At 40.0% G+C, this 25,124-nt stretch overlaps 2 protein-coding genes across 2 annotated transcripts in view; one reads left to right on the top strand and one right to left on the bottom strand.

The window, feature by feature from the left end:
• The window catches only part of CHST7 (carbohydrate sulfotransferase 7), a 35,489-nt gene extending 30,837 nt beyond the window's left edge, over nt 1-4,652 (top strand). The window contains exon 2 of the mRNA XM_033105828.1: nt 4,028-4,652. The gene's annotated coding sequence lies outside the window, so the exon portion shown is untranslated. The remainder of the gene's footprint in view (nt 1-4,027) is intronic.
• A 126-nt stretch (nt 4,653-4,778) lies between these two features.
• The window catches only part of SLC9A7 (solute carrier family 9 member A7), a 165,794-nt gene continuing 145,448 nt past the window's right edge, over nt 4,779-25,124 (bottom strand). The window contains 2 exon segments of the mRNA XM_033105983.1: nt 4,779-11,461; nt 15,014-15,119. Of these exon segments, the coding sequence (XP_032961874.1) occupies nt 11,210-11,461; nt 15,014-15,119 (358 nt within the window). The 3' untranslated portion in view covers nt 4,779-11,209.

The following is a 25,124-nucleotide window of genomic DNA, read 5'->3' as shown; positions in this document are numbered from 1 at the left end:
ATATTGAATACGAATGGTTAAGTGCAGACATCTTTGTCTTCTCCCTGATCTTAGAGGGAAAGCATTCAGTCTGTCGCCATAATGAATGAGGTAAGATGTAGGTTTAGGTAGATTTTTTTTTTTTTAAAGATTTTATTGGGGTAGGGGAACAGGACTTTATTGGGGAACAGTGTGTACTTCCAGGCCTGTTTTCCAAGTCAAGCTGTTGTCCTTTTAATCTTAGTTGTGGAGGGCGCAGCTCAGCTCCAGGTCCAGTTGCCAGTTGCTAGTTGCAGGGGGCACAGCCCACCATCCCTTGCAGGAGTCGAACCGGCAACCTTGTGGTTGAGAGGATGCCCTCCAACCAACTGAGCCATTCGGGAGCTCAGCGGCAGCTCAGCTCAGCTCAAGGTGCCGTGTTCAATCTTAGTTGCAGGGGGCGGAGCCCACCATCCCTTGCGGGACTCGAGGAATCGAACTGGCAACCTTGTGGTTGAGAGCCCACTGGCCCATGTGGGAATCGAACCGGCAGCCTTCGGAGTTAGGAGCATGGAGCTCTAACCGCCTGAGCCACTGGGCCGGCCCCTAAGTAGATTTTTAAAATCAAATAAAGGAAGTTTCCTCTATTCCTAGTGTGCTGAGAAGTTTTATCATGAATGAGTGTTAAATTTTGTTAAATGCCTGTTTGGCATCAATTGATTTGATCATGTGTTTTTCTTCTTTCTTAGCCTGTTAATATGGTAGATTACATGGATTAATTATTGAATATCGAACCAGCCTTGCACCCTAAAATAAACCCACTTACTCATTACTTAAATCTTTTCATATATTGTTGAATTTGATTTTTTTATACTTTGTTGGGGATTTTTGTAAGTAAGTTCATGAGGGATATTGGTCAGTCGTTTTCTTTTTTTATACCTAGTCTGATTTTGGTATCAGGATAATAATATCCTCATAATCTTATGAAAGAGACTGTGTAGAATTGGTGTTAATTCTACTTTAAATGTTTCGTAGAATTCTCCATTGAAAGTATCTGGGCCTAGAGATTTCTTTTGCCATTTTAAAACTTAATATCTATTTGTTCCCTCTGTTTTTTTTGCTCCTGTTTCTCTTTTGTGCCTTCTTGAGGGTTACTTGAACATTTTTTAGAATTTCATTTTGATTTGTTTTTTTCAATTACAATTGACATTCAGTATTATTTTATATTAGTTTCAGGTGTACAGCATAGTGATTAGACATTTATATAACTTATGAAGTGGTCCTCCCAACTAGTCTAGTACCTACCTGTTACATACATAGTTATTACACTATTATTGAATACAATATTATTGAATATGCAGTGCTTTTCAATGTATAACTTTGCATGCTTATTTTAGTGGTTGATTTAGATTATGCATGTGCAACTAATCACAATCTACTGCTCTCAACATTTTACTACCTCAAGCAAAGTGTAGAAACTTTATGTCCATTTGGATTACTTTATCTTGTCCCCTTTATAAGTCTCTTACAATATTTTCTCTCTACCGTGTTTCCCCAAAAATAAGACCTAGCCAGACCATCAGCTCTAATGCGTCTTTTGGAGCAAAAATTAATATAAGACCCAGTATTATATTATACTATATTATATTATACCCAGTATTATATTAAAATAAGACCAGATCTTATATTAATTTTTGGTCGAAAAGACGCATTAGAGCTAAGGGTCCAGCTGGGTCTTATTTTCGGGGAAACACAGTATATATTGAGAACCATATCATACAATGTTACATTTTTTGCCTCAACTATCAAATGTTTTTAAACTCAATAGAATAGTCTAGTAAATTTACTCTTGTTTTATTCTTTCTCTTGCTCTTTTTTCATTAGTAATGCATCAAGTTTCCTTCTTTTATCATTTCCTTTCTGTTGGAAGAACTTTCTTAGCAGTTCTTTTACAGCAGTTATATTGGCAACAAATTCTCTTCCTCAATCTGTTTTCCCTTTTTCTGAACTCTGATGAAATGAACAGATCATTTATTATCTTTTTTTTACTCTATCTTCTCTCTGTTGCTCAGATTGGGAAATTTCTATAGTTCTATTTTCAGATTCACTAATTCTTTGCTCTGTCATCTCTATTCTGCCATTTAGCCCATCCAGTGAGCTTTTAAAATTTTGGTTATTGTATTTTACAATTCTAAAATTTCCTTTTGGTTCCTTTTTATATTTACTTGCCAAGAAATTATTTTTTTCAAGTGTGTTCATAATTGCTAGTTGAAGCATTTTTATGATAGTGGCTTAAAAGCCTTTCCAGATAATTTCACTATCTCTTTCATTTCAGTTGACATCTGTCAGTTGTTTTTTCTCATTCAAGTTGAAACTTCCCTGGTTCTTGGTTTGACAGGTAATTTTTTCATTGTATCCTGAACATTTGAACATATGTTATTACTCTCTGAATTTTGTTTAAGTCTTCTATTTTATCAGGTCTCCACTGACACTGCACTGGTGGAGGAAGGGGGTCTCACCTGGTTACTGCCAGGTGGGGATGGTAGTCCAGAAGTTCTGGCTTCCCACTAGGCCTCTACTGATAGGAGGGGGGATTATTTCTGTGGTGCTTGGTTTCTGTTTTCCTAGGCTGGCCCTGTTCCTGCCTTTTGGCTAGAGATAACAGGCTTTTCTTGAGGCTTTTTGATCTTTTTGGAATGGAGGCTTTTTGGAATTTCTGGCCTGCTGGCTTCTTTAACACCCATTCCAGGATATAGAGGAGGCAAAGGGAAAACCCAGGGAACTCACAGCTAAAAAGTTTCTAGTCAGTCCACCTTCTTCTCCCCACCCTTCAGATTCTTATTTTATTTTATATATCACGTTTGGGGATTTCAGTTACACTTTGTGGGAGGAATAAGGAGAAATATATTTATCTTATCTGGAACCAGAGTTAGCCCATCTGGAAACTGGTTTTTATTACACTAAATTATACTGAAATTTGACATGGTGGCTCTTTTTTATGTAAATAACCTGTACTAATAGAATTCTAAAAGTTCATAAAGGTCTTTATGAAATTAGCTTTTCCTTAATGCTGAATGTGAATCTTTATTGTACCTTTTTAATCATGTTGAAAGTGCTCATTTTCAAATGCTGTATCAGTAATTCTATTAAGGTGATGGACAGTTTCACCACATTAGAAAATAATGTCAAATTTGGCACACATCCAGGCTCTGAGGAAGGATCACAAGAAACTGATAGCAGAACTAGTACTAACATACCAAGAGTCAGTACACTCTCTGCTGCTCCCATACTGTGACACAAGCAATGTGTTTTAATGAAAGAAGAAAAAAGTTCAGAGGAAGGACTCATTGCTTATATACAGCCACAGTTGTACAGAACAGCCATTTATTTATGGCATGATTTATTTTGCACATGTGAACCAGTACACAAGTGAAGGATGGAGAGTTACATGGTTTTTGCCTAGAGGGACAGCTTTAATCTCAGCTCTAACCCCTACTCTACCCAGCAGGTCTCAGAAAGTTCTATTCTCTTGAACAGGTACCCTATGGCAGCAGGTGCAGAAAGCACATTCATACCATGTTTCCCTGAAAATAAGACCTAACCGGAAACTAAGCCGTAGCATGATTTTTCAGGATGCTCGTAATATAAAATAAGCCCTAATGCATCTTTTGGAGCAAAAATTAATATCAGACCCAGTCTTATTTTGGGGGAAATACGGTAGGGCTTATTTTATATTACGAGTATCCTGAAAAATCATGCTATGGCTTAATTTCTGGTTAGGTCTTATTTTCGGGGAAACATGGTACTGACAGAGGTACCCCCATCTTTTTCCTGCCTTTATTCTCACCAAACAACTCTTGCATCATATTTTTTCCTGGCCTGTCTTCACAAAGCAGAAATGATAGATGCTGGTTTGGTATGGATTTCCAGCATTGGATAATGCAGCTTAGATAAAGAAGATTAAAGGTTTCATATTTAAGAGGCCTTACATCATCAGGGTTCAGCAGGCTTTCTGTCTGTGGATTTCTGTGTTCTGAAGTTCAAACATCCTTTGTTCCTTCCCTTCCAGGTCAGTCACCATGAACCAGGGCACTCAGCATGTTGCCTCAGCACTGGAGAAGCTACGCTGTGGAAGCAATCTATCACACTGTCAGAGACCAGTACTTGATTTGGTACCAACTGCTGTGCAGTTCTGCAGAGCAGGAATGTCATGATCTTATTAAATAATGACCAACACATTGGTTGAGACAAAGTTTCCACTAAGGAAGTGACAGTGCAATGTGGATATTTATGCTAATAAAGTAAGAAGAGCTTTATAGTTCCCAGCCTGAACCTGCCTCTGCTGGAGCCATTTCAACAAGGTGTCCTCACAACAAAGAAGAGACATGATTTGGTACCATTTCCCATCAGCAAGTGTCTGGATAAAACATCAATGTGAATAAGGGCCAAGTGCAGTCCTGTGTATCTTGATTAAGTTACTTACTATTCAATAAAAGGTCTGAGTGGTAATCTTTCAAACCTGATTCGTCTTCTTCAAATAGTTTACTTCACCCTTGCCCCTGAACCAATTTTTAAAAAGTAATTTCTCTCCCTGGGGTGGAAAAACTAATGAATAGAAACAAATTTTGCTTTTAAATTGTTCTATCTGGTATTTTTGTAATTATACTATTAAATGACTCTGGAGTCATGCTAATTACAGGATTTGTTTTGTTTTGTTTTGTTTTGCTAGGAAGCAGATTTTATAATGTGGTTTGATTGCATGGTTCAGGGAAAAGCTAGTCTACATAGAAAGGAATATGAAGACTATGAAGGAAAGTGTGTGTTGGGTTCAAGAATCTTAGCAATTATCCAACACTCAAAGCTTGTTAAAGACTGTTGCAGGCCAGAAGAAGTCACAAGCAGAGACCAAGTTTAAACTGTTTCTTTTAACCCTAAGGCACATTTTTAAAAAAATCTCAAATGTCTGTTGCCATGATTTTTAGATACTATTTTAAAACTAAAGTTTTCCAAGCATCTACATCAGGGGTCAGCAAAAATCTTTTCTGTAAAAAGCCAGATAGTAAACAGTTCAGGCTTTATGAGCAAATAGTTGCTCATTTCTGTCACAACTCCTCAGTTCTAAATGAAAGCAGTCACAGAAAATGTGCAAATGAGTGAGGTACTGTATGCCAATAAAACTTTATTTACAAAACCAGGCGGTGGGCCAGACTTGGTCCAGGGGCCAGCTGTAATTTGTCAACTCCTGGTCTAAAAGAAGCTGGAGAGGAACAGCTTTCATCCAGAAAAGAACCTCTCAGTGAGGGAAAGAGACTGAGATTAGGATCATACTGTACCCTTCTAATAGAAAATGCTTTTTAAATACAAAACAAGATTAGCTCAGCCAGTTAATCTTTTTATTTCGAGTTTTATATAAAAAAAAAGCTTTGAGAAAAATGTGTTAAATCTCAGCAAAGGCAGGAAAACATGTGGATAGCTTTACAATATCAATCTAAACATATACACAAAGGCAAACATTAAGTAGGATGCTAGGGAAAGATAGCACTTTGGGGCCTAACTGCAGTTTTCCTTATTGCACATAAAGGTGGCCGATAACTCCAAGTCTTCACTGTTACACTGTTAAACATACTTTAATATTATTTTACATAACATGTTTATATAACATACTATAATTAATTTTATAAAACCACCAGTTTGCCACTGTTGAATGGAAGTAGAAGACAAAATTCTCCCTAAGTACAGTATGTAAGCTCTCTATAAAAAGTTCCCCAGAAGGTCACATCGTCCTATGTTAAATTAACCTATTCTATTTTTAAAATTGCTGTTCAGCTATCAGGGAATCTTGGTGGCCTTCCCACTGAATAATTTTAATGAACATAGTAAAACTTCCTAAGTAAATTGTACCAGATGTATTTTATGTAAAAAATAAAGACAACCTAGGAGGAGGCGACCCTACTATGAAGTCATACTTTGAATGAGTGATTTCAGTGATAAATTGTAAATCTATAGACTTCACACCCACACAACTGAAAATCATTCCTCTTCTTCTCCAAAGCCCACAACTGGAATAATCAACAGAAGTCAACCCCCAAACGTCCATGCAGTGAGACACCACCCAGTCACACTTGGATCTTAACTTTTTAAGTGCTTTATCAGCAGATGTAGAGTTCTTCATGCTGTTTACAAGTCCTTTACTATCTGAGCTCCTCCAACATATACAGGCCTAGATCATTTTCCACTGACCAGGGTCGAGCTGACTATGACATTTGGCATTTCTGTTAACCTTGAAAAGGTGGCCATCAGAAGGAGAAGGTAATCTCTCCCAAGTGCTCTCATGTTTGTTTCAGACCGTTTCAAAAGGCAGCAGAACAGGGAGCCCTTCCTTCTCATCTTCTCCAAGACTCAGGTAGCGGAAAACTGGCTGCCTGGGTGTTCCATGTGGGCCATGGTTATAGTATACCCTGCTTACAAAAATAAAACTGACATCAAAAACTTTGGTTTTCCTCTTTACGATTTCTGCTAACACTGGGTGACAAGATGTGTTTGTTAATTAAAAAAAAACTCTAGTTACAAAAATTGAAACTGGAAAAATGCTTATTTCTAAATTTTGTCTTGAAAGGATTGTCAAAGAGCCTACTTGCTTTTCTTAGTTAGACACTTGCATTAGTTTCTAGACTGTTTCTCTTTATATTGTTCTTATTAGGTTTTAGAAAGGGGGAAGGTCTTTTTCAGGTATCAAAGTGGTGAAAGCAGCATTCAGACGGGTTGTTTCTAAATTCTGTTGGCCACTGGATTCCTTCAACTTACTGTATCAGAACGTAGCAACTGACACTGGCAAGCCAGATTCTCCTTTAGAAAACAACAGAAGAGATCAGAACTCAATGATACCTCTAAAATATCTGACAGACTGGCTCCTATACTAACTCACCTACAGAATCAACATCAAAGACATGAAACTTGTTTCCCATTTCTGAAGTGAAATAAAAATTCATGTACTTACTGAGTAGCAAGCTGACTTTCTAGCGGCCCTCATTCCGATTACTTTTGACAATAGATGGCAAAATCAGCTTTCTGATGCATCTCTCACAGTGGGTAACCAAGGTAGGTTTCTAAGCGGGCGATTTCCCCTCTGATCATTTGCTGGCTTGCCCTGCCACTGACCTCCTCTAAGTGCGTCAGTGTGTCTACATTTAGAAATCATTCTGTACACATTAAATATCTGACATGATTACATTAACTTCCACTACGGACAGAGAAAGGGAGATATGATGGGGTGGGGGACGTGAGACAGACCTCTGTTTTGGAAGGACGTGTTACTTCTTTGCCCTGGACTGAAATGTTCACGGATAGCTAAGATAACATTTTTGGTGTTTTCTAAAATTTCACTTGTCAACCAAGCCACAGAAGATATTTTCAGGTCTAGGGATCACAGCCTAAAGAGCTCCTTGCTGTTTGCTTGATGAAACACTTGCTGTCACAGTGTGATTTTTGGCTGCAAGGCACCAATGCTTATTTGTATGGTCCCCCAGTAAGTACCCCGGATGGCCAGAGTCCATTTAATAACACATGCCTTTCCTATACTTGTTTCCTAGGAAGAAATGCAGCCTGATTTAAATTCCAAATTTCCCTCTCTAGGAGAGAAAGTTCAGACCTCCTTGTAGTCCCCAAAAAGAATATTAAAAGGAATGACAGAAGTTTGGTATCTTCCCTCTCGTCAGTGCTACACAAAAGTTTGTATCTCCTTAATTACCAGCTACCAACACTACCACCACGTGACAGCAAAGGAATCACAACCTTCCACTTAGCACGGGGCCTCTGCTCTGGCAATACAAGGGCCCACTCCCTTCCTGAGGAGTCCAGCGTGGATGCTGGCACGGGGACAAGTGGAGTGTACAGAGAAAGTTCACTCAACTGCAAAGGGGACTATTAATTTAATCCCAGGTTAAATTGAAAAGACAGCTTCTCAGAAACCTTCACATTTGATTAGTCAGCAGCTCAGTTAACACAAAACCACCTTCTCCCCCCCAACAAATGGGGGCAAAGATGACAGGTTTTTAATCTCCCCCCACAAACACTCAAGTCATCCTTCTAAGTTTTCAAATGCGACTTTTTTTTTTTACCAGCTGTACTTTATGGAGTACATTCTTGAATTCTGCAAAGATTAGTAGTACAAAACTCATAGGTACCCAGTCTGTATTACTGATCAAGACTCAGTTTGTTACACACAACTAACAAATTTTTAAAACTTAATTTGCTAGGCCATTCTTTAAGGTTCCAATTAGGGTCCCCTGCAAGTTCTAGACTAAAGGCTCTCAACCCCGAGAAGCCAAAACACAGCTCGGAAGCCAGGTCCCCACTTAAAAAATGGGCCAGGTAATCCTAATGTGCAGCCATGGTTGAGATCTTCTCCACTAAAACATCTAACTCTGCTGAACTGTCACAGCACCCCCCAACCCAGAACAAATATGTTTAGAGGATAACTTAAGATTACCCTCTCAAAAGAACTTTATTTAGTTAGATGTACCATTGCTCAGTAGTTTCAATGTGGTTTATGCCAGACTGGCAGCAGATAGTTGGCCATGAGTTAGATGGTTTCTGGGCTTCGTGGCAGCCTACTTTTCACGACTCGGTGTAGGCATAATGCTTCTAGAAGTGGAAGTATTTCGATGAATGGCTCACACTCCAGACCCCTGGTAAGGTCAGCATTACTCTCCACATTTTGCAAATAAAAATTAGGACCATAGGTCAGTTAGTGACTTACTCTGATCAACTGAATTAAAAAAATCAACCAAATAACTACAACTCTAGCTAAATTTTGGTCTTGGCAAATCTCCATTTACTCATGTTTAAGTAGGTCAGGATAAATGTTTGCAATGAAGACTACAAGACCCTTTGGGGGAAAACACAACGATCTATGGATTGACCTAAGACTAGGATGGAAAACTCAGTGTTTATTTTTCCTCCCTATGAGGACAATTTCTTATAATTTGCTGAAAGCTTCCTGATAAACCAAAATGACAATAAAGCCTTGAGGTTAATGAAGAGAGGGTGTGCCCTACCTAGTTGCTTCTTTTCAAGAACCATCATCAGGGTTTTTCTGTTAGCTGCTTCTCTCGGAAATTAAATAAGCAAGCAACATAAGAGATAAGCAAAGCTTTATAAAGAGCCAACTAAAGAGCCAACCAGCCTATTCCTCCATCTCTGCAAAAAACAAGCACACACAAAAGTTCACAAAGTTTACATGGTATGGCTGGTCATTACGGAGATAACTCCACTGAATAAAAAGTCCTGTTGTGGTTCTGGGCACAGGTACTTACACACATCTGCAGCCTTCTATCAAGCTTAGCCGCTGCTCTCTGCAGTCTGACTTCCTATCCAGTGACTCTTTAAGAAAACTGTTTCTCTGGCTGTGGGTCATAGGTTTTCTTAAGTCCTTCACTAGCCTAGGTAACCCTGAATTTCATGGAGTTAGGAACGTTGTTTAGCTTTTTTTCCAATCTTAAACAAAGCCCAGGGCTGACCATAAACTCAAAATGGACTTTAGTGTAGATAGAAAGAGAGGAATAAAAAAACTCATTCCATTCTAAACCATAGGAAATTGTCATTTCTATTTCTTAAAAATGGTTGAAAACCAACGATTTCATATGGCTCAACCTAATAATACATCTTTCCTGGTTTGCACAAATTATCAATTGAAAAACTAAGTGTGAAGCAATGTCTTATTTAAAAATTAGCCATTAAAAATGTGACTTAAGAAGGTTCATTGGCTGATTTCATTATGGGTGGACTAGATCGGGCCACTATTTTGTCTGCCATAATAAAAATGCCCACATTTCATGGAAGCAATTTTTAGAAATTGGGTTTTCAAATATACCAGCACTGAAGCATAGAGACTTGGGAAGAATCTCAAACTTGGTTTCCAAGACTGCTCTCAGTATTGCACCTACTATAAGTATGGGCAGGTAAAATAGCTCACCTACAAAGAACCCAAACTATAGACCTAAATTTCAAACAACACTCACACATTAAGCTGGTGCAAGCCTAGCAGATACCAAGAAAATGACACTTCTCTACATGGCATTCAGTGTCCAGACACCCGGATTCTTAATCTTATCGTAGACAGAACCTGCCACTGGGCTGAATTATGCTTAACTTTCTCCTGATGCCTCCGATTCCTCAGGCAGCCACTGAAATCGCGTGCATTTCTTAGCTTAACGTTGGGAATTCTGTTCAGTCTTTAGCACTCTATCTGCATTTGTTTTGCAGCTATTTATTTATTTCGCAGTGAGATTTCTTCCCTTTGAATACTAGCGTACTGCCTCTTACGCTACTTGCTGCCTTCTCCAGATCAAAGCGCCCCAAAGATTTTCTAAACCCACAGTAGATATCTCAGTTCTATTCATCATTTCCCAGGAAGTCAGCTCATATGGCAGCCTTCAAGAACTGATTTTTGCAGTGATATCATCATCCGTTTCTAAAGTTCTTCCTGCCTTCAGGTTAATTAAAAAACAACAGTATAACACTATTTTGCCTTTGGTTTTAAACATTTCAGTAACTTCTTCTTCATGGAGATTTCCAGAGAAGGAATTATAATTCTTTCCCCCATGTTGAAATGTTCATGGATATATTTTCCACTCTTCAGTCTAGAGGAAACACAGGTAGCAAAAGAAGTCAGGAATCCTGAGATGAAGTTGCTGTCACACAGCCCGCAATGCTGGAGCCTCCACTCAAATTACTTTTTCATGTTTTCTGTTCCATTTATTATCAGCTGCCCCTAATCCTTAGAGGTCCAATCTAACTTGCCTTCCTTCACGATCTTTCTTCTAGCCTGTTCTCCCCTCACTCAATATTCCTACAGCCAGCTACACTTGCACTGCTGGGTATGGATATGAAGCCTCTTCTGTGGGGGCAGTGGGGGGGAATCCCCAGCACCTGCCACACCTTGTTCAGATACCGCAGGTGAATGAATTAAGGGACCATTAAAGCATGCGATTTTTGCTTGTTTAACTCTGAACAGCGCACTACTATGTGAAAAAGTGGGAATAGGTCTGCATTTGTCTTTATTTAGACACACTTGAGCCCCACCATCTGCATCTTGGGTTAAATTTTAAATGTTAAGGTATCTTCAGACCTCAATAAAATAGAAGTGTTAATTCCATTCACTCACTGTCCCACCTCAAACAACACTGGAACGTGCAGCCAGCCTCACCCCACAGGTGAGCCTACTCCATCGCGTCAGGGTTTAGGGGGAAAGTCATGCATTATCCTCCAGGGGGAACACTAGGCGGGTGCCGCGGCTTGAAACCTTCTGGTCTCCCATTCCCAGGTCTCGTTCCAGCACCTCCTCTGAGCTGCTCTTTGTTCTCCGACCACTCTCGAGGCTCGTGGAGGCCGTGTGGGAGCCTGAGGAGCCATTGGCAGTCACTGTGCTGTCCCCATAGGTCAAGGTGAGGTCACCCTCGGTCAGGATGAAATCAGAGTCTTCTTCTCTCAGTGGCTCTTGGTTCTGAAAAGTGCAACAAACAACAAGTGGGAGACAGGAATCTTCCAGAGCTCCAGCAGCCAACCCCAACCTCAACTCCTCTTCTGAAACTGCAGACCATGAAACTTGCCTGCCTTGAGCCTCTAGTGTGCTAACTGGATGTAAACTATAGAGTGCTAATCAATGAACAGCGTTGCTACCTGGACTAGGGCTTGGAACAGCAGAAAGCAGCTCTGAGTTTAAATGCCTGACAGCTTGGGGTTACTGACAAAAGGGAAGAAGGGGAGACCAGCCTGGATTTTCAGCTTCCCAACCCACAAAGAAAGGAAGGGGTAGGTAAGGTCACTGGGCAAACCTTGAAATAGGTTTTAGGTCCTCTCTTCCCTGAGAAGGTCTTCTGGGAGGGCCTCCTGCCCTGCACAAACCATCCTAAAACCACCTGGTTTACATTTGAACTGTTGTTTGTCCCAGTCAGCAGTGCAGGGAAGAGGACAAAACATTAGGATTTCCTTCCTGCCCTACCAAAAAACCCCGATAGGAAGCCCTCAGGTAGATGAAACAAGTGATAGAGAAGGAAGGTACATTTTCTTGAGCATCTATTATATGCCTGCCAGGAACATCATATAAGCTCTCATTTGGTCCTTACTCCTCTCCTGTGAAGGGGGCAAACACTCATGTCACAGAGCAGAAAATCTGAGCTAAGAGAACCTATGAAATTTGCCCAAGGTTGCCCAGCTGGTAGGAAGCAGGGTTAGGATTTATGCTGCCTCCAGACTGGTTTTACCCACATAAAGGATGTGAAAAGTCACCCCGTCAGGAAGAGGACTGGCATAGTGTCCCATGCTAAGCAGCAGTTGTAGCAAAACAGACAATGCTGAGTAAGGCAGATGTCAGCCAAGTGGCAACCACTTCAAACTACAAGACAGCAGGGAGAGTGTCAGGAAGCAGTGTGAGGTCAGACATAACCCTCTACAATGGGTTCAAGATGCCAAACAAGGGGTGGTATGCTCTTCCGCTCCCCCACTGCATGGCTGCCAACCACCATGAACTTCTTTTTTAAATGGCAAACAGTTTTAAAGCTGCTCTCTCTCTCATACTTCCCATCTCCCCTTCAAAGCACATCTGAAGTCCTGCATCCTGTCCTCAATAGGGTCTCCTCGGTGCAGGGCCTGAACCTGCCTCCCTAACATCCTTGTGGTCCCCACTCAGTCATGCTGCCCAAAACCATAGTCAGATTCTCCCACATCTGTGCCTGGATTCCCCATCGAGATGAGAACCACCAAATGTCAGTGACCTCGACCTCCTTCTCTTCTGGGCACCCTTCCTTGAGGTGCTTCAGTCATAGTAAGTGCTAGATGAATGCCTGTTAAATGCACCGACCTAGGGAGGACTCCTGAGTTCCGCCTACCTCTCTTCTCCTGCCCCAGCCCATCTCTGTGCCCTGACTGGTGACAAGCACATGCTCATTTTCTGCATTGTTTCTCAGTGATGTCGACTTCTCCAAACTCCACAATGTGACTCCACTTAACCAATGCTCCGGCTTCTTTAACAGGCAACTCCTCTTGCTTACTGCCTCAAATCCTCACTGGAATGGGGCAGGGTGCAAATGTACAATTAAATAAGAATCCTTTAGTCAGGCAGAGTGTGATTCTAAAACTCGTCCGAAACTCCCCAATTTCCTTCCCTCCCTTAGTGTTTAGAAAGTCTTAAAACTCTATCTGCCCTGTGACAGTTGTCTTAACAACAAATGACATCATGTTCCCTGTTCCATTTCTCCCATTCATACTCATACATGTGCTAAGTAATGTTTTTGTTCATCTCTGTCAAAATACCTCTCCCAGAGCTCTTAGCTCCCAAATTTCAGGGAGAGACTCTCCTGGTACGTATTTCACTCTTCCAAGGTTTGGAGGGACAGAGGAATCTGAAACAACTGCATATGAGGGTAATTGTGCAAATGTAGTCAATGCCCCCCAACCCACAGCAGCATAGAGGAACCCCGGACAGGAGCCCCTTGTAGTAGGAAGCAGGCCACAATTCACTGACAGGAGAAAACAAGATGTAGGCTGACCCATTCCATTACAAAATTCATAAGCCCAAACAAATGGTACCCAAGGAAAGGTCATCGAGAAACAAAAACAAATAGTAAAACCCAGTGAAGAGGGATTTCCAAGTCAGAGCTTAATGAAATGCTATATGCAAATGATAAAAGGAATCCACTCACTTAAATTCTAGATGACAAGATCAGCAAAAGTTTGGTTATGCTGAAGGTTTGTATTATTATATAATTAGCTGTCCACTGCAAGTTTGCTATGAAAATGCAGCAAAATAACCCTGCAAACACCTGCAAAGAAGTGTGTTGTGGGAACATGTGCATTTTAAATAACCAGAGGTCATTTTCAGAAGTGGAAGAACACTGTTTTCTAAGTGGATATCAAACCTAAGTGGTTTGGAGTTAGTGGAAATGTGAATAATTAACACCTTAGATGTCTCCCAAATAAACTTGAAGCACAAATGCCCTATAGGTGATAAGTGAGAACCACGCAACAATGTGTCAAACAGCCATGAGAGCAATCCAGCCCAAGACCCTCATCCAGCACTAAATTCTGAGGGAAGCCCCTCTACTTTCTCACCTTTGGTTTCCCACTTAAATTTTCAAAGACTCTGCTCCTGCTCTCTCAGCAGCAGGCCTCACCATGTCTGGAGCTGGCTGAGACTCGGGTCATGACCCCAGCCCCAAAGCAGCAGCAGCAGCGTGGAGGGTGACACTTGCTTGTAGCCCAAGTCATGCCATCTTGGGCTGGCTATGGGGAGTCCACTACCCAAACATTACCCCAGGAAGCAAACCTTGAACAGACTCTCGAACTGGTGAGGGAAAGTACTTTCAACTTAAGTGCCTGGACGTTTACTGAGTTTATGCTGAGTTCAAACTAGTCCAATGCCCCTAATCATTGAGCAAGAGAATAGTTGGTAAGCTTCGGATTAGATAAGGTTTTTGTAGAGTTTTAATAGTGAGTTAGTTCTTTTACTACCTGGTATTACATAGACATGAAAAGTGAGCCTTATAAAACCTAATTAAATTGAAGGCTTTAGAAGCTGTTTAAAAGACTAGAGCCAGGAGGCAAAGACACAGGTAAACCCCATGACACATAAGATTGAAGAGTGTAACCAGTTGGAGCTTCAATAGTGGGATAAGTGACGATGCCAGGTCAGAGCCCTTTGTCTCTGACGATAAAAAAAATCCAAATGGCCCATAGTGTCACTTTAGACAGAGGTGAAAACTATTAGCATTCAGAAAAATACAGCTTTTACTAAGTAAGCTATCAGCAGGATTGGAAATTATAATACTAACCTTTGAATCTATTGGTCTAGTTGTTCTGATTCCGGATCCATTGTTCTTTCCACTACACCACAGCTGCTGATGTTTGGGAGCCCCATGACTCGGGTAAAAGGTTTCTTTGTGGTTGTACAAAATGTATTAAGCCTATGTACGCTGGCCACTTGTAATCATCCTACCGGAAAGCAAACTCTCTGAATTTGGTGTCTGAATAGAACACAGCCCTAACATGTGGTACTTACGTCGTATACCTGGGGACTGGTCAGACATCGAGCGAGTAAGCCACACCAAGCTGGGAGAGTGGTGGTTAATGGAGGGCCGCTGTGTGTGAGGATCGGCTTCAAGTAACTTTAAAAAGAGAATTAAGGAAAAACGTCTGCAAAGAAAACACGTACCCAATAAAATGTGTTTAGAAATCCCAACACGTAAATCAGCTGACATAGTACCACAAAAAGCCTCTTTCCCCCATTTTACCAGTAAAATACAGAAAATACAGGCATACCTCATTTTATTGTGCTTTGCTGTATTGAGTTTCACAGACGTTGCACTTTTTACAAATTGAAGGCAAGACCCTCCACCAGCAAAAAGATTACGACTCACTTTGTGATAATTGCTTTATTGCAGTGGTCTGGAACCAAACCTGCAATATCTCCGAGGTATGGCTGTACTTGTAGTCTGCAAGAGTCTGAATCAAAGATTAAACAATGCCCCATCAGCCTTAAGTGTTCACTGTTAACTATCAGGTTGGTGATTCCCTATTTTCAGTTAAAAAGAATATTTGATTAATTAGAGCACCCTTCTCCCTTCACTGTTATGTTGAATGAGAATTTTGGTTTCAATCAGCATTCTAGCTTTTGACACACAACCAGCTCATGTCTCGCAAACAGGAGACAGTTTACCTGGAGTAGAAATATTGCAGCCCCTGGATTCCCTCTGCCATGGGGTCTCTGTAAGGATTCTTGTTAAACCACTGTACTCAGAGGTTACACGGTGACAATGGTCGAGGTGGACAAGACCTTAGAAGTAACCTGGGACAACTACAAAGGAGGAAACTGAGACTTGACGAGGTGAAATGATTTTACTAAGTTCACTCAGACATAAATCTCCCAACTTCCCATGCAGGATTATTCTTCATTCTACCTGCTGCCCCTCTCCCAGGCTCTCCAACATAATTTCCCAACCTCGACACTATCAACATTTTTGGCCAGATCATTCTTTGTTGTAGGGGGCTCTCCTGCATTGTAAGATATCTAGCAGTATCCCTGGCCTCTACCCACTAGATGCCAGTAACACCCCAACCCCTACCCAGGTATGACAACCAAAGTGTCTCCAGACATTGCCAAATGTCCCCTGAGAAGCAAACTTGCTGTCAGTTGAGACCACTGCTCTAACATGAAGGTCAACTATTATGAGGGAGCTCAGTCTATTACGTGGGTTTGCCAGTCTATGGATAGCTGTGCTGCCCAATGCACAGCCCTGTGTTGGAAGCACCATGAAGCACATATCACATTAGAATACAGCCAGGACCATTTCTGATACCCACAGCCTGAGCAATATGGAAAAGGTAGAGACTCATATGGCCACCTCAAATGCAGGAATGGACAAGAGACTTTAAAGGAAGATGAGAACCTCTCACAGCCATCTGTACCCAAGAGGATGACTACTCCAAGCACCATCACTTCCTGTCTTCATTTAGAGCATCACAAGAAAGGAAAACGTTCTCTACAGGAGGAGGTGACAGACCTTAGGGCATACTTCTAGATGGGAATTACTCAACAAAGGAGGATGTGTGAGCTCTGCTAAAGGCTTTACAAACAGAACAAGCCCCCTTTGACCGCTGTCCTCTAACCCCATTCCTGGGAACAGCCCCTACAGGCCTATCAGTTATCTTGTGTCTTTAACTCAGAAGCTGACAGCAGCTGGATTTGTAGAATGAATGACTAATACAAGAGTCACCGGAGGAACCCAGAGGCTACCTTTCAGTTTCCTGCCTCAGGCAGTTCAAAGACAAGCTCCCTCTTCTCCAAATACAGAAGGGCCTCTAACAACTTCCTCAAAAGGGAAAAAAATTACATATATATTTTTAAATATTCAGATTGTAGGAAGGGCAAAAATGAAATACTAAGTGTCTCTACCACCCAGTGGTCTGGTAATTATCATTACAACTTTATACAATACATTTTTCTCCTTTTTCTTTATAAAGTCAGAGGCTTTTAACTCCCTCCTAGGAAGGATAGCAAATTTAGTTCATTTATACTCCTACCTCTTCTTTTCAATTTTTTCCTAATTTTTATTATAATTTTATACTACAGATATATAAAGTTCGCATTCTATTTTATAATTATAAGTAAATATTCTATGGACTGAGTCTAAATGTTAAAAACTAATAAGCAGCATTTGTAATAATTTTATTATATGAATGTTATTCACAAGCCAAGCAGAGTGGTTGGAACACTATTAAAGGAAATGTAATACAATGTCATTTAAACTTTGTTACTCAGGAGAGAACACTTGAGTGTCTTGCTAAATAAAGGATCTTTTAAATTTTATTTTTGATCTTGTTCACTTCTTCTGGTTTACAACAAATCACTGCTTCTACAATGTTGTACCTTTAGTTGGATTTTGTTTTGTTTAATCCTTATGTTGGTCGCCCCCCCCTTTCATATAGTCTGCATAGTGCAAAGCTTCCTGAATTCTTCCCTGCCTGAAAGCCACCCTCTTTTTTTCTTTTCGCTTATTTTTGATTAACAGTTTGGGTGTAGAATTCTAGGCTCAGACTTTCTCTTTTCATCCCACAACTTTGATAATGCACAATGATATTTGAACATTCGATTTTGTTGATGCCACGTCTGATTCTTGCCCTTTGAAGGCTGCCAGTTTTTCTCTTTGGCAGCCTTGAAGAGTCCTACTTTTCCTCCTGTAGTTATGGCATGCTATAACATGTCCATTCATTCTGGTCACACTAAGTAGGCCCTTGTACTCTGGAGACATGTATCTTTCCTTAGCTAAGGGATTTTTTCTTCCATTATTTCTTTGGTACTTTTTTTCCTCCACGGTCTCTATCTTTTCCTTTCAGATCCTGCTAAATGATTGTGGACCATCTGGGTCTAACCTCAACATCTTGAAACTCTTCTCTTACACATCCCTTTTTACTCGAATTCTTAGAGATTTTTTTCCCCTCAACTTTATCTTCCACATCAATTATTTGATCTTCACCATGTAATAAAACTACCGATTACATTTTTTTGTTAATTTCAGGAACTTTATTTTTAATTTCCAAGAGTTTCTTCTTGTTTGCTCCTTTTTTAAACAACCTGTTCTTAAACCGTGACTGGAAAAACCTCTCAACTCTAAGGCCTTTATCAGAAAAATTTAAACATTTTTGGGATTGTTTAATTACTTCGGCATCCCCACCCTCATGTCTTTACTCGGTTTCTTAGTTCATCAGGCAGGTGAGGATTCCTACCACACCAAAGTGAGGAGGTGGTTTACTCCGGGGCAAAAAAATCTTTGATGGCTTCAAGATCTGTTTCTCTACCAAGCCCTCCCCAGGCAGTGTCCCTATTTTCTTTAGAGAGCTATATAGCCTAAAGAAAAATTTAACAGCTACAAAGTAGATCCATTGACACAGAATATACCTGTTGCAGCTGTTCTAACAACATTCTTTAATAAATCACCTGGACAAACTGGCTCAAGACTCACTTTTGTCTTGGACTAGTTTTTTCTGCTAAAATTACCTCTACATTTGGTCTTCCAAGTAGTCAAAGATATCTCCTCTGTGATTCCAATGAGCCTGGGGAGAGAAGGGAGGTATATGTGTGCACTGGGTCTCTCATCTTAATTTGGAAACCTGTCTATCCCATTTCCAGGCTAGTTCACAGAAGGAGGTACCACACTGCCTCTTGCCAGCCTGTGGGGTTCATTCATGTCCAGCTGAACTCTCCTCTGATGCAGCCAAAGCCCACTTTTTCTTGTTTGATCATCTATGGAGCCAAAGAATCATGGGCACCTTCCTCATCTAATTTTTCAAACACGTGCCTGCCTACATTCCTTTTAGATTCCTCTGCTCCAAACTAAAACAGTGGAAATCCCAAAGTCACTAAAATTTACTTTCAGACGAGACTTTAGAGATCATCCTGTTACTCTTCAAAGAATTAATTTCTCCCCTCCCAGCTTTATTGAAGTATGATTGACAAATAAAAATTATGTATATTTAAGGTATACAACGAGATGCTTAGATGTACGTATAAGTTGTGAAATAATTACCATGATCAAGCTAACAAACATCACCATCACCTCACATGGTAACCATTTTCTCTGTGTGTGTGTGTGTGTGGGTGGGTGTGTGTGTGTGGTGAGAACACTTACGATTTACTGTCATAAAATTTCAGTATACAATACAGTATTATTAACTATAATCATCATGCTGTACATTAGATCTCCAGAAATTATTCATCTTACAACTGAAAGTTCGTACACCTTGACTAACATCTCTCCATTTCTCCCACTTCCCAGCCCCTGGCACAACTTCCATCCTACTCTCTGTTACTATGAGTTTAACTTTCACAGATTCCACCTATAAGTGAGATCATGCAGTATTTGTATTTCTACACCTGGCTTATTTCACAGCATGTCCTCCATGTTTATCCATGCTGTCCCAAATGGCAGAATTTGCTTCATTTTTAAGGCTGAATATTATTCCATTGCATATATGCACATTTTCTTTATCCATTCATGCATTGACTGACACTTAGGTTGTTTCCATATCGTCACTACTGTGAATAATGATGCTCTGAACATGGGAGTGCAGATAGCTCTTCAAGACAAGTGATATTATGTCCTTTGGATATACACCCAGAGGTGGGATTACCAGAACATATGGTAGTTCTATTTTTAATTTTTTGAGGAACCTCCATACTGTTTTCTATAATGGCTGTACCAATTTACGTCCCCACCAACAATACAGACGGGTTCCTTTTTCTCTACATTCTCCCAATACTTGTTATCTTTTGACTTTGATAATAGCCATACTAATAGGTATGAGGTGGTGGTATCTCACTGTTGTTTTGATGTGCATTTCCCTGATGATGCTGAGCATCTTTCCATGTACCTGTTGGTCATGTGTACATCTTCTTTGGAAAAATGTCTATTCAGGCCCTTTCCCATTTTTAATTGGTTACTTGTTTTTCTGCTAATAAGTTGTACGAATTCCTTATTTTAGGTATTAATCCCTTATCGGATATACGGTTTACAAATATTTTCTGCATTCAATAGGTTGCCTTTTCATTTTGTTGACGATTTCCTTTGCCGTGCAGAAATTTTTTAATTTGATATATTCTCATTTGTGTTGTTTTTACTTTTGTTGCTTATGCTTTTGGGGTCAAATCCAGAAAAACATTGCCAAGACCAAAGTCAAGGAGCTTTCTCCCTATGTTTTCTTCTACGAGTTTTATAGTTTTAGGTCTTACATTTAAATTTTTCATCTATTTTCAGTTGATTTTGTGAGTGGTGTAAGATGGGGTCCAGTTTTATTTTTTTTTCTGTGGATATTGAGTTTTTCCAACACAATTATTAAAGAGACTGTCTTTTCTCTGTTGTGTTTTCTTGGCACCTTGATCAAAGATCAGTTGACCCTATATGCGAGGGTTTATTTCTGGGCTCCCTATTCTGTTCCATTGGTCTGTGTGTCTCTTTTTATGCCGTTGTACTATACCGTTTATGCCGAGTACTAGACCATCGCAATATAATCTGAAATCAGGAAGTATGATGCCTCTAGCTTTGTTCTTTTTGTTTAATATGGCTTTAGTTATTCAGAATCTTTTGTGGTTCCATACGAATTTTAGGATTGTTTCTTCTTTTTCTGTGAAAAACGCCATTAGAATTTTGATTGTAATTGTACTGAATCTGTAGATCACCTTCAGAAGTATGGACATTTTAACAATACCAGTATTAATTCTTCCAGTTCTTGAACACAGATAACTTTCCATTTACTTGTGTCTTCTTCAATTTCTTTCATCTTTTTTTTTTTCAGTTTTCAGTGTACGGATCTTTACCTCCTTAAATTTATTCCTAAGTATTTTATTATTTTTGCTGCTACTGTAATGAGATTGTTTCCTTAATTTCTTTTTCGACTAGTTCATTCTTAGTGTATAAAAATGCAACTGATTTTTGTATGTTAATTTTATATCCTAGGGGCGGCTGGGTGGCCCAGGTGGCTCAGGTAGTTGGAGTGCTGTGCTCCTAACACTGAGGTAGCTGGTTTTGATTCCCACATGGGCCAGTGAGCTGTGCCCTCTACAGCTAGATTGAGAATAATGGTTCGACCTGGAGCTGGGCTGCCGTGAACGGTCGGCTGGCAGCCAGCGACCTACTGACTCAGCCGGGTAGAGCACCATGATCATAATACCAACATGGGCCAGTGAGCTGCATCTTCCACAACTAGACTGAGAAACAATGGCTTGACTCGGAGGTTGGGGGAAGAGCAAGGAGGTGAAGCGGGAAGAGGAAAAAAAATTAATATCCTGCAACTTTACTGAATTTGTTTATTAGTTTTAAAAAGTTTTTTAGTGTAGTCTTTAGGGTTTTCTATGTATAAGTTCATGTTGGATGACATCATAAAAATGGCAGTGTGACGTGAGCCTCTTGAAATCTCCCCTGGAATTTACAACAAACTGAACAACTATAATTCCACAAAGGACTCACTGCACAAAACAGGCAAAACTTAGAGGTACATTACTGAAATCATCTAAAGGTGGGCAAATTGCACGAGCAGGGGAGGAGGGAAGGGAGAAGTGCGGGGACGGGGCCGCGCAGGACACAGACCTAGCTCGGTGCTCCAAGAAAACTGCAATCTGTAACTACCGCAGCTGTAGGAGAAGGAAGAACTAGATCTGCTAGGGCATGGCTTATGGCCCACAGGGCTGAGAGGACAGCATATAACACGGCTGAACCCAACGCTCATGGCAGAGACCTCGGAGCAAAGACTGAGAGAAGAAGGCTCAAAACGGTGGTTTAAGCCCTTACTGCTGAGCAGAGAACAGAAGCCTTAGGCAGTGAGCCTAGCCACCCTCTCCCTACCCTCCCAGAGCTCGCCCTGCCCCATCTGCCCAGTGCTAGAAGCAGAACAGTAGCAGTGTCAGATCAAAAGAACAGAGTATGTGAACTTCTGAAAACTGTGGTCCACAGATATGGACTCGCAGCCCAACTAGGTCCGACAAAGGGGAGGGAGCCATGGAAGCAGGACTGGTTGTGGTGGTGGTCACCACCATTGCTTTGAGCCACCTCTCACAACCCACCCCTATCTGGGTGGATACTTACAGGAGTAAACAGAGCAGTTGAAATACTCAGGCTCTGAATCTGGTGCAGGAAGAGCTTTGGAACTTCAGAAACTCTCCACATCCCATGACGGACATGGTGCCCTATGACCCAGGCGAACTGTTTACAGAGAAGAAGCCCACCTTCCAGGGAACCCCCCCCCATTGTGTGAGAAGCCAGAATAGGACAGAGAAAACATAACACTACAGTATGAGAGAGAATAAAAGGCTACAGTCAAGAGAAAATAAAATTCTACCAACATCTACTGGAAAACAAAAGAAAGACCTCTGTCTATCAACCTGTTGCAGAACCCACTCCTATACATATTTAGGAAGAGAAATAATAAATTATTAATGGCCATGAATAACCAAGGTAACAAGAAGCTCAGAAAGAAAGTGAAAAGTCTGCAGAAAATGAATTAAAACACATGGAAATATGTGACTTAACTGACAGAGAATTCAAGATTGCAATTCTTAAAAAACTCAATGAGATGCAAGAAAACAGACAGGCAGTTTAATGAACTCAGAAACACAATCAAAGAATAAAACGAACATTTTACCAAAGAGATTGAAATTTTAAAAAAGAACCAAATAGAATATCTGGAGATTAAGAACTCAATAAAAGAAATGAAGAATGAAATTGTCAGTTTAGGTAGTAGAGTTGACCAGATGGAGGAAAGAATCAGTGACATCAAAGATAGAAATCTGGAAATGACATGGATGAAAGAAGAGACTTGAGACTTAAAAGAAATGAAAGAACTCTACAAGAATTTTCTGACTCCATCAGTAAGAGCAATATAAGAATAATGGGCATACCAGAAGGAGAAGAAAGAAAGAAGGGAACAGAGAGTATATTTACACAAATAGTGGACAAGAACTTCCCAAAATTGGGGAAAGAACTGGATCCTCGAATCCAAGAAGCACATAGAACACTTAATTACCTGAACCCCAATAGGCCTTCTCCAAGGCACACTGTATTGAAGTTGTCAAAAATTAATGAAACAGAAAGAATCCTCAAGGCAGCCAAGGAAAAGAAGACGGTAACCTACAAAGGAAAGCCCATTAGATCATCATTAGATTCTTCAGCAGAAACTCTACAAGCCAGGAGGGACTGGAATCAAATATTCAAACTATTGAAAGAGAGAAATTATGAGCCAAGAATAATACACCCAGCAAAGATATCCTTTAGATATGAAGGAAGAATAAAGACCTTTCCAGACATACAGAAGGTGAGGGAATTTTCTAACACATGACCTGCACTACAAGGAATACTGAAGAAGGCTATCCGACCAGCATAAATAGAGATAATTCTTGACAACCAAAACATAAAAGGGGGGAGAGTAAAGACCTGGACTGGAACATGGGAATGGAGAAAGGAAGCATGCTGTAGAAAATGGAATACTCTAAATATGAAACTTTCTTTTACAGAAACTTAATGGTAAACACTCAAAAAAAATCCAGAACTGAAATATACAACATAATAAAAGAAGAAACACAGGGAAAAATCATAGAATATCACCACACAGAAATAAAAGACAACAACAAAAAGGGAAAGAAACAATGGAGACACAGTTTTACCAGAAAATTAAAGATAGAATTCATAGGGAATCCTCACATATGAATAATCACTCTATATGTAAATAGACTGAATTCACCAAGAAAAAGGCACAGAGTAGCAGATTGGATCAAAAGACTAAACCCAACCATACACTGCCTCCAAGAGACACATCTCAGCTCTACAAGGACAACCATAGACTGAAAGTGAAAGGGTGGAAATTGACACTCCCACCAAATGGTATCCAAAGAAAATCAGGTGTACCTACTAATATCAGATGAAACTACTTCAGGATAAAAAAGGTAACAAGAGACAAAGATGGATATTTCATAATATTAAAGGGGACTATACAACAAGAACACATAACAGTCATCAATATTTATGCCCCTAATCAGGGAGCACCAAAATATACCAAGCAACTATTAACAGAACTAAATGGAGAAATTGACCAAAACACAATTATACTCAGGGACTTAAATACATCATTGACAGTTATGGATAGATCATCCAAACACAAAATAAATAATGAAATAGCGGCCCTAAATGACAAATTAGATGAAATGGACATAATTGACATTTATAGAGCACTTCATCCTAGAACATCAGACTACACATTTTTTTCTAGCGTACATGAAACATTCTCAATGATAGACCTTATACTGGGACACAAAACTAGCCTCAGCAAATTAAGGAAGATTGAAATCATACCAACCATATTCTCTGATCACAAGGCTTTGAAATTGGATATCGACTACAAAAAGAAAGCAGGAAAAATCACAAATATATGGAGATTAAACATCCTTTTAAAGAACGACCAGGTCAAAGATGAAATAACAGGAGAGATCAAAAGACACATAGAAACAAATGAGAATGAAAATACATCCTACCAAAATTTTAGGGATGCAGCAAAAGCAGTTTTAAGAAGGAAATTTATGTCATTACAGGCCGAGATCAAGAAACAAGAAAAATCCCAAATAAACAACCTCATGTTACACCTTAAAGAACTAGAAAAAGAAGAACAAATGAAACCCAAGGTCAGCAGAAGAAAGGAAATAATAAAAATCAGAGCAGAACTAAATGAAATAGAGAACAAAAGACAATAGAAAAAATTGATGTGACAAAGAGCTGGTTCTGTGAAAAGAGATTAATAAAATTGACAAACCATTGGCTAGACTCACTATGATAAAAAGAGAAAAGACACAAATAAACGAATTCAGAAATTAAAGAGATACATCTCTATCATACATCTGGATGCCACAGAAACACAAAGGACACATCCAAGAATACTATGAAGGACAATATGCCACCAAATTCAATAACCTAGAAGAAATGGACACGTTCTTAGAAACATATAGCCTTCTTAGGCTGAATCACGAAGAATTCAGAAAATGTAAATAGACCGATCACCAGTAAGGAAATTGAATCACTCATCCGAAACCTTCCCAAAAGCAAAAGTCCGGGACCAGATGGCTTCACTAGTGAATT

This window comes from Rhinolophus ferrumequinum, chromosome X (assembly GCF_004115265.2).
Source record: "Rhinolophus ferrumequinum isolate MPI-CBG mRhiFer1 chromosome X, mRhiFer1_v1.p, whole genome shotgun sequence".
Classification (NCBI taxonomy): Eukaryota; Metazoa; Chordata; class Mammalia; order Chiroptera; family Rhinolophidae; genus Rhinolophus; species Rhinolophus ferrumequinum.
Note: the sequence above shows the minus strand (reverse complement) of the source record. Positions and strands in the feature narration are given on the sequence as shown.